Source organism: Galeopterus variegatus, unplaced genomic scaffold (genome assembly GCF_000696425.1).
Source record: "Galeopterus variegatus unplaced genomic scaffold, G_variegatus-3.0.2 Scaffold2543, whole genome shotgun sequence".
In the NCBI taxonomy this organism is placed as follows: domain Eukaryota; kingdom Metazoa; phylum Chordata; class Mammalia; order Dermoptera; family Cynocephalidae; genus Galeopterus; species Galeopterus variegatus.
Window position 1 is genome coordinate 207664 of NW_007728654.1, and position 10071 is coordinate 217734.

The 10071-nt window shown below is 40.8% G+C and overlaps 1 protein-coding gene across 1 annotated transcript in view; it reads left to right on the forward strand.

Moving 5' to 3' along the window:
- LOC103598228 (homeobox protein ESX1-like) overlaps positions 1-4420 on the forward strand; it is a 4662-nt gene extending 242 nt beyond the window's left edge. The window contains exons 2-4 of the mRNA XM_008582202.1: positions 12-139; positions 801-846; positions 3995-4420. Of these exons, the coding sequence (XP_008580424.1) occupies positions 12-139; positions 801-846; positions 3995-4333 (513 nt within the window). The 3' untranslated portion in view covers positions 4334-4420. The remainder of the gene's footprint in view (positions 1-11; positions 140-800; positions 847-3994) is intronic.
- The last annotated feature ends 5651 nt before the right edge of the window (positions 4421-10071 follow it).

Below are 10071 nucleotides of genomic sequence, written 5' to 3' on the forward strand. Positions count from 1 at the left end.
TGCCCCCTCAGGCTGCCCTCAGGTTTGCACAGCCCAGGGAGAGGCAGCTGCAGGTCCACCGCACCAGGTTCACTGTGTTGCAGTGGCAGGAACTAGAGAGCATTTTCTGGCGCAATCAATACCCCGACGTGCCAACACGGTAAGCCATCACTTGGGTTGGCGTCTAGTTTCCAGGGAGCACGTGCTGGTCCAAGCGGCCTTTGTCTCTCTCCCAGGTCCCTCTCTTTCCCTCCTCAAGTAAAAGCCACCTTGTAGACTCCGGGCTGCTAGGGCCCCTGCTCCCCGCACTTGGGTTCTGGGTGGGGCTACGCCGGCTAACAAGGTCAATATTCTCAAAAGTATTTCAGTGAACTGAGTCGGGAAACTTCGGTTGTCACCTGTTATTATAAATAACATCCCATTGGCACCCAGGCAGGAATAAAGGTGAGGAGGCCAAGGCATGGTCGACCAACTGCAGGGCCGCCTCCTGCCTTTGTTTCAAATTTTGATAATCTGTTAGTCATGTATTTTTTTGCCTTAGTTTTTAGATTTTTAAAGATATGAGAACATTATTTGTCTTGATTACTGATTTTTTGGCAATCCCTTAAAGTTTGCACCTGGCAGAAAACTGTCACTAAAACAAGCCTTAAGGCAGATACTACAGAATATCTGCATATTTGGGGAGGGGGTGCTGGGTAGCGGCCATGGGGGAGGGGAGATTTGATGGGCTAAACAGTTTTAAACAAACACGAGATGTACTGTGCATATTTTATTTCATCCACAAGGTCAAGTACTGAACATTTGCCATGTTTTTTCCTCAGAAATGAGCTTGCAAGGCGCATGCATGTGCCTGAAGCCAGAGTGAAGGTCAGTAAACCTGAAACAAAGTGGTTTGGCAGGACAGCCGGTCTAAAGCCTGCTTCAGGGCTTAGAAACCTTTGTCCTGGATATTGTCACTTTCCATGTCTGGGAAATGAGTTTTGAAGTTTGGGGTCTTTGTGGGTGGAAAATGAGATGGGGAAACCCCAGTGAATGGAAATTTCCCATTGCCAGAGGGAACGGGACTTCCTAGAGGAAAAAAAAGTACTGAAGTACTTTTATTCCTTGTATACAAATGTATATAATATATAAATATGTTTTAAATTATAAATATATTTACATATTAGATATAACCATAAGATATATATACGTGTTACTGTATGTAGTAAAATTCAACTCCATCTAATACTGGGATCCTCTAGGTAGCACTTCATGTGGAGTCATATTGGGGTTGACTGACATGGGAATTATTCACATTAATGCACCAAGGAGCTCAATTATACTACATTATTTAAAATATTTTAAACCAGGCATAGACTCTTTGATTAAAGCTTGAATTTATAAATACTTAGGCAATGGGGTGAGGGAATAATTTATAACCAGAACAGAGCACATGTGTAACTATTCTAAGTTTAGTGAAGGGGAGACTGATGGGGAGGGGATAGCATGAAGTCCAAGTGACTGGTTCCCTGGCTGCTGTTTTTAAGTATTTTGTGAAGCCATATAGAGAGTGGCAGCCCTAAATTTTAATTATCTGGAATACTTTGAAGTGCCAGCCTGTAAACACTGCTAACATGGTGGAATTGGGGAAAACATTTGCAATATTTAGGAATTTGTCTAAAAACCAAAACCATCTTAAAGAACAAATTCAGATAAATTTCTCCTGACTTAAGAAATGTCAAAGTGTTAGGCAACATTTTTTTTTGTTTGTTTGTCTGTCTGTCTGGTCTTTTAGCATAAGTTGTATAAAATCGAACATATGCATTGGAGAAACTGCACACATTCAAATTTATGAAACCACCAAATGTGTTAGTGAACATTTTCTTGAGCAATTTCTAACACGTAAGAGATGTTTTTTCTTCCTTTCTGTGGTACTATTATAAAGAGACGCCTTTGGTGGCATTTGTTGACAATGGGGGATACTTGTCAGTTAAGGCTAGATTTTTACCTATGTTCATTTGAAATACTTTTTCATTTGCTCAGGCAGTGATAACTAATCTGTAGGTCAGTGGATCCAAAGGTGATTATTTGAGCCCATAGAAAACCATAAGTTGTATGAAAGGAGTATTTGAAAAAAAAAATGTAGAAAAGATAAAAAGAGAAAAATCAGGATGATCTTAGCTTTGCAGCAGAGTGCGTGTGTCGGTGCAGGGACGGAACCATGCTGCAGATCTGGTGGTGGTATCTAGAAAAGCAGCCTAACAAAGAAGGCCACTGAGTGCTGGCATCCTAATGCCGCAGGCTGGAGTAAAAGTGAGGCCTGGCTCAGGCTGGAGGTCTCACTTCTCAGGCAGGCAACGCAAACTTGGGGGAAAAGAAGATCTTAACTTTCAGTGAGTTGCTTTTTCCCTCCCTGAGTTGGCGTAGCATTCTCTCAATGGAGTTCTGAAGGCAAAATGACCCACATGCAACAAAGTAAAAAAAAAAAAAAAAAAAAAAAAAAAAAAAAGGACTTAATGTTCTCATGTACTGCCAAACTGTTCATCATGAATATCTCCAAAGAACTTTGAATAGACGTTTCCCCCCGCCTCTATTTTGTAAATATATTAATAGCTATTTTATGAAACCAGTACTGGGAATAGGGACTAATGTCGACCATATCACACTGAGCCAGCTATTGACATTGGTTATGTTTACGAACCTTTGACCACTGGTGCACTTGGATCTCCCCAAAGCTAGCACTGTTACACTGGACTTTTTAAGCTTTATATTTATGAGGGAGAAGGACTCCAAATGGTAACATGGGAGAGAGAAAATGAGGCATCAAACATAGAGAAGGCCCTTTGTCTCATAACATTTACAGTTTGGAACTTCCAAAAAGATTGGACGCAATGGAAATCTCATTAACTAGGATGCTGAGGGGATAGTGCAGTTTAACTGAAAGGCTTGATTTTTATCTTTTCATAGTTGGCAGGTATTTCGGGACTAGTCCTCTTGGATACCTCCACCATATTATTATTGAACGTCTTCAAAAGTGCCTATTTGGACTTTTCTGCTTTAGGAATTCTGGTGGGATTGAAATATACTGCTTGAGGAGCAGGGCTAGCTGGCTGAAGGTGTCCCAGCAATATGGGCAACTAAGTCTCCTGTCCCAGAACCCGGGACTGTAAGGAGAACAGAGTGAGCTGACCTTGTCCTGAGCCCAGGAAGGTCTGGACGATGGAGTATACGGAACGGAAGGCAATACCTTCCTCCTGCCAAACTCCTAAGTGGGTAAAGATTTTTGAGAATTTTTGTAAATTTGGATTGCATTAGTGTCAACCTTAAAATTTCAAGCTAGAGTATTGAGACAGTGTCCAGGGTTTCAATTCCCCTCCTATCCCATCAAGACAAGCCACAAACTCCCTGGGCCCCCTATGACCAGGCATCTCCTGCAATACCAACTTTTTACCTTTCAAGAGCCTTCAGAGGATTAATGACCCCTTAGACACCCTTGAAGGAAAACTGTTATTAAAAATCCAACGTGCTCCTGTTGATTATTTCCTTTACACTGAAGATGGGCTTTTCAGAATGGGGGCCATTTCCCTCTGTATTCATTTAAAAGGCACCCACTTTGTACCAAGTTCAGGTTCCCCTTTACCAGGGTGACACTTGCCTAGTGAGTAGGGGCTGGTGGCAGCTGGATAGCTGATGGTCAGCTCTCAGGAAACAGACATACCACACATTGCAATAGCAGCAGGGACCAAATCCAATTCATCAGCCACAATTGCATCGAAGAGTGGAAAACAACAATACTATTAAAGGTAGGAGGAGAGAGACAAAGCAATGAGCCAAGCCAGAGCTTGGCACATAGTTGAAGCTTACTAACGGAGCGGGTGTGGCGCCAACTTTCCTGAGATATTTTAGCAATAAGGAAGTAGCTTCTCCTGGTGCAGTTAAAAATATTAAGTTCATATAGAATTGTCTGTTGTGTTTTTGCTCTTATGACATTAAATGGTCAGTATACTAAACCGATAACTTTTTTTCTTCATTGAAGAGGTGGTTTAGGAATAGGAGAGCCAGGTGGAGAAGACAACAGAGGACATTAATGCTGAGAAACATGCCCCCCGTGATCCAGGGCCCTCCTGTCTTCATAATCTGGAGAGCATCCTATAATGCCCTACTTGTTCGGGAGCCATATTGGAGGCAGGTTTTTCTGCTGCCACCACCACCACCACTGCTGGGCCTGCCCCTGCTGCCAGTGCAGCCCATGCCTTATGTCTTCTTGCCTTTTGTGCCCTTGCCTCTTCCATATTTGCATCCCGCTGGCCCAGGTTTCCCTGTCCTGGTCTGGTGTCTGATCATCATCAATCCCGTTCTCTACCCCATTTTTTAAAGGATTATCTCTGTATTTTTCCAAATTGTTTTGAGGCCACCTTCAAATTTTACACAGCACCCCATCAAGAGCATTTCACCAAACTCCTTTTAAATGTACTAAATAAAAGTACAAATCCATTGACCCACCTGAGGGCATGTTTTTGTATTTTCAATAAAGATTTGAATTCCATGTCTGTTTGTTTTGTGTGTCCCATGGGGTTAGTAAGGTATGGATGGCAATAGCTAAGAGATGCCATTTAAGCCAAATGGCAAGAACACCTCCCTTCATGCAATAATATCCTTGAGTCATCGTCAGGAGGCCTGTACACATCACAGAAGTTTCCTAAGCGCCCACGGCTGGTTTGCGTGGACCCACACGTTCTCTCCCATCCCTCTCCCCCAGCACTCCATCCTCACCCCCACCCTGCCCTGTTGGGACCACGCACATGTGCAAGATGGGGCAGCCTGAGTCCCTAATGAGAGAAGCATGTGTTTCAAGATGGGGCCGAGATTTCTTCACGCTAACGAGCTCAGGCACCACACCAGACTGTAAGGGAAACTTCCTAAGGGGCTACTCCTAGGGCTTTATGGAGAGGTGGGAGACAGGAATTCACCTGGTGCTCCCCAAATTCTGTTCACTGCCTTCCCTTCTTGTGGAGGAGACATGTGGATAGAATCCATTCCTACGGGAGGGTCCTACCTCTTCAAAGAAAACACAGGACACTCCATCAAGGCCAGAGTGAGGCTCTCTTCCCTTTCCCATCCACCACCCTCAAGACATGGAGCTCATAATATCGCACCTTGCCCAGCTCAGAAATTGACTGCCATGACTTCAAATATATTTTGTCACTTTCCACATCCTTGAGAGGACCCTGGTTCCAGTTAAGTAAACACTAAAAGGGAACTTCTTGGTTTAGTGATGTCTGTCGGAAGAAGGGAATGGTCCCCAAACAATGATCCAGAATAATTGTTTCATTTAAAAGAAGTAGTCAGTTACAGAAAGAGAAATACCACATATTCTCACTTATTTGTGGGAGCTAAAAATAAGTAAATAAATACCCAAACAAGTGGGGAGTGGGGTGAGTGGGAAGAAGACACAACAATCACAATTCGTTGAAGTGGTTAAGACAAGGAAACAGATAGGACATTGAAGCCCGGGAAGGCGTGGCGGGGGAGGGAGGATTCGGTGAAGGTACACAAAAATCAACCACACCTTATACTGATTAAATTAAGTTAAATTAAAAATTTTTTAAAAATCTTTTCTAAAACTGAAAAAATAAATAAAATAAAATAAGAGATGCAGTTAGACCTTGGCTTTGTTCATGCAATCTTTTTCACTTGAAATTGTTACGGTGAAAGAACAAAAGTCAAACGGGTATCAGAAAGGAAGCAAGGCCCACTTTTTAAAATCCGTAAGTTCTCATCTCTAGAGATGCAAGGCTTCTTTAAGGTAGTTTTCTGTTAGAAGTGCCAGTGTAATTAATGCCAGTTAATTATACAGCTAAAATGGACAGAATGGCAAATTTTATGTTATTTATATTTTACTACATGAAAAGAAGAAGAAAATACTCCCTCCAAAAAGAAGAATATGTGGTAATTGTGAACCCCATGGCCACACTGTGAAGTGATTTAAGTGTCTGCAGGTAAGGAGCCACGGTTACAGGAGAACTTCCTCTCACAGGAATTAATTGTAGGCCAGCTTTACAATGCTTGCGTTTCCAGCCTGAAGGCTGGAAGGACGGTTCTATTTCTGCTAGCCCATCGGCTGCTTTTCATTTCTGTCTTCTCTCCAATTGTGGGTGTCTCCCACAATTGTGGATGTCAGGCAGCAGCAAAGCAATTGCATTTAATGTGTGGCTTTTGCAGAGAGGAGTTTATTGCTACCCCAAAGGCCCCAGGCCCTGGTGAGAGTAAGCAAAGTCCACGAATGCACCATTCCCCCATGCATGCACGTTGGTCAAGTGGAGTCTTTTTCCCTCTTCTGTTGAGATTTTCCTTCCTTTGCTATTGCTCCCATTGTGTTGTGCACTGAGTCCCAGGTTTCAATGCACATTCAGTTGGTAATTGCTTCTGTTTGTCATATTTTGTGCCGGTTTGTCTACTGCTCGTCCTTGTTGGTCCTTCTACATTCACACTGAAGCACTTGGCAGTCTGGTGATACTCAAAAAAGGACAAAAAAGGGAAAAAAAGTAGGGAAAGGAGATTGAAATCATACTCTCCGTTTTTCTCCCCATGGTGATCAGATTCATAAAAATTTTACACCATCCAAAGACTTCTTCAGCTGGAAACTTTTCCTTTATATCCCAGAAAAGATTTCTTATAACCACTTGGCATTAGTTTTCATGTGTCTGGTAAGTTACCTGTTAGAATCATAGACAAGAAGTCATCTAGCTCTAAAAGTCTGATGTTCTGAACTTCCAAAGCAGAATTCTTGTGCCTTAATCAATTAACATTCACAGAATTAGATTTAGAATTCCCTTTCACTTAAAAACATCATATAAATGAATAGAAACTGACCTTGAGCCACACACTGTTGAGGTAGCATATGATGGGTGGGCTCGATAGGGAGCAGGTTAGAATTTCCCTTTGCTGAGGCATATTGGTAGAGATAGTATTGTCATGATCTTCATATGCACACACCCTTTTGTTAGTAGCTTACATCTGTTTTGCTTTACTCTGTGGCAAGCAGTGAAATAATTTCCTTAAATGGTTTTATTTGATGTTCAAACAAATCCAAACAGTGAGGTCCTTGTATCTTCATTTAAAGAAGATGAAACTATTTCCTCTGGTTACAAAGCCAATAAAGAGAACCTTTCCATGATTGAAGCCAAGTCTGTCTGCCTCCAGAACCTATGCTCTGTCAAATTTAATGCAGTGGTCATGCACTGGGATGGCACAGTTAGAGCAATCTGGCTTCCAATTACAGCTCTGCCACTTTCCAGTTGTTTATCTCTGGGCAATTTCCCTAATCTCTGTGATCATTGCTTTTCTCTATAAGATGAGAATATTATGTCATAGAATTGATGAGAGGACTAAACAATAATATATGTAAGTTGCTTCCCAGAATGCCCAGCCACAGAGCAAGCGTGCAGAAATGTTCAATGCCATCATTCCGTACTGTCTCCTATCATTATATTATCATCCATCATCCCACCTTTCCTATGTGGTATAAAGGAGAGAGGCCTGATTAGGAAACAGGTGATCTTGGTTCTTTCTGCAGCTCTGTTACTATCTTTGTAACCTCGAACAAGTCACTTAACCGGCTATATGTCTGTTTTCTCACGTATAAAATCATGACAGTAATAGCCTGACTAATGTATTTGGAGTAGGTTTAGTGGTAGAAGGTTATTGAGGATGCTTTAAAAAAATCAGAAATAAATAAATGAATCAATGCATTATGAAAAAAGAAGGATTTCATGCATTGTTTTCTAGAGTTTGGAGGGTCCTATTGATGTTTCTCCTTCCCATGCCACTTTTATAGACCAACACTTTCCTTTTGTCCTTTCTTGCCAAAGACAGAGAAAGGAAATCAGTTGACATGAATAACATGGAGAGATATTTTAAGTGAGCACAGTAAATATTTGATGAAAGTAGAGAGTTGCTCATGTTTTGTCTATGATAATGATGCTGTCGCTATGTGTATAAAAAGTCTATCATTAAAATATGGGCAGCATAATATTTATTGATAAAATTATGTGATGTCTTGATTTATTTCAAAGTAATCTCAGGTTGGGTGCAAGGATGTTGGAGGGTTAGAAAGCCTATTGATGAAACAATATTAGATGTGAAATGATAATTGTTGAGTGTGGGTGATGGCTACATGAGCATTCATCTGATGATTCTCTGATTTTGTATACATTTGATTTTTTTCCATAATCTCTTTTTTTCCCCAAAAGATTAAGGATTGAAACTTGATGCTAGCAGTGCCAGACGGGTAACATAAATGAGGAAAACAAGCAGAGTGGGGACTGTGACAAACTGGAAAAAGAGGAGTCTCCTCCAAAGATGACAGCCAATACTCAGCTCTAGCTAACTTTTTCTGGGCAGAAATACAGGGCCCAGAGCTGGCAGATTTTTCAGATTGTAAAGATTGGCCAGAAATAAAAATGTTTATATAAAACTTTCTATTCTTTAAATCTGAACAATCAGTTCAAATATGTTTTATTGAAAAGTGCTTGTCATCCAAAATAGGTCTGTAGACCACATAGAAGGTGCAGCTGTCAAGTTTCAATCTTTGCCTGAGAAGGTAATTTTAGGCAGTTTTCAAAACTCTAGAACAGTGGAATGTAATTGAAAGTACTTTGAAAGCTAAAAATCCTAGAATGCCATTATTCTGCTCTGTTTTTCCTCATTATGAGTTTTGCTCTCGTATATGCTTTACTCTGCTCTCAACCCTGTCTGTGGGTTTCTTTAACTTTACCCTTCATTAATATTACCTAGAAATTCCATGAACACTGAGTAGCAAAACATCAAAAGTGTCTAATGCAGAAGGGCTCATAATTACAAATCAGGCTTTCAGGCAGCACCTGACCTGGACTTTTTTTCTGGGACATATTGCAGCTTGTATTAATGATAAACAGTTTCATTGTTTTCCTCTACAAGATGTTAAAAGTATGTCACAGATTTGATGAGAAACATTATACCTCACCAAACAAGATAACGGGCTGGGTAGGTCAGGGCATCCTAGAGAAGAAAAGGTGAATTTTACAGAGTTAAAATCTGTTTTGGTAAAGAAACTTTTTTCTTTCTCTGAAATTCAGCAGTTCTTTCAATCTAATCCTTTTTATATTATAAAAGCGTATGTAATGTGATCCCAGTCTTATTACATTCTTCTTCTGCATACATGCATCCATTAATCCCTCTTTCTTCACTTTATTTTCATAGAGATATCTGCGAAAATGTTCACCAGTGTCAAACCTGATTCTTGATCATGAGATGTGGGTAGATTTGTTCTTTTTGCTTTGGACTTTTGTGACTGCCCAAATTTTCATAATGCCAAATTATGCTTTTTATGGCTACAGTGGACAGAAATTTTCCATGGACAATTCTTTCAATGGGCAGAAATTTTTTCAGTGGACAGAAATTTGAAATTTTTAAAAAAGCCATCACGTTTTAATTTTGAGGATTTTGAATAATGAGAAATAGACTTGAGTTCAGATAAAATACAGGACCCGTAGTTAAATTTGAAATTCAGAAAAACAGTGATTAATGTTTTTGTAAATATCTCCCAAATATTGATCGGGACATGCTTATCCACCGAAAATGTATTTATTTTTTATCTGTAACTCAGATTTAACTTGGGCTGTGTATTTTTATTTGCTTAATCTTGCATCTGTAAAATAAACACGTTGTCAATTGCTTAGGAAGTCTTTGATTACTTTGCCCTTTTTCTTCCTGTTCAATCGTGACTTTTCTTTAATTCAAGAGAAAGTCAGAGAAAATATGTACTTAAATTTGAGGCATTACTAGAGAGAGAGAGAGAGAGAGAGAGAGAGAGAGAGCACGATATACACTAGACACACACACATCCAGCACCCAAAACACAACAGAATTGGCTGTTATTCATACGACCGCTCTGTGAGATGCACACTTCACTTCGGCCTGAGTCCTTCCTGGGCTTTGGAAGGGGTTTTGCCACGGACCAGGTTTGGGTGGTTGCGTGGCGGGGGGTTCTGGGAGCCAAGGCAATCGAGATCATTCCTGGCTCGAGAGAGCGCCCCCTTCCCCCGCGGCTTTAGGGGCCCAACGGGCGCGATG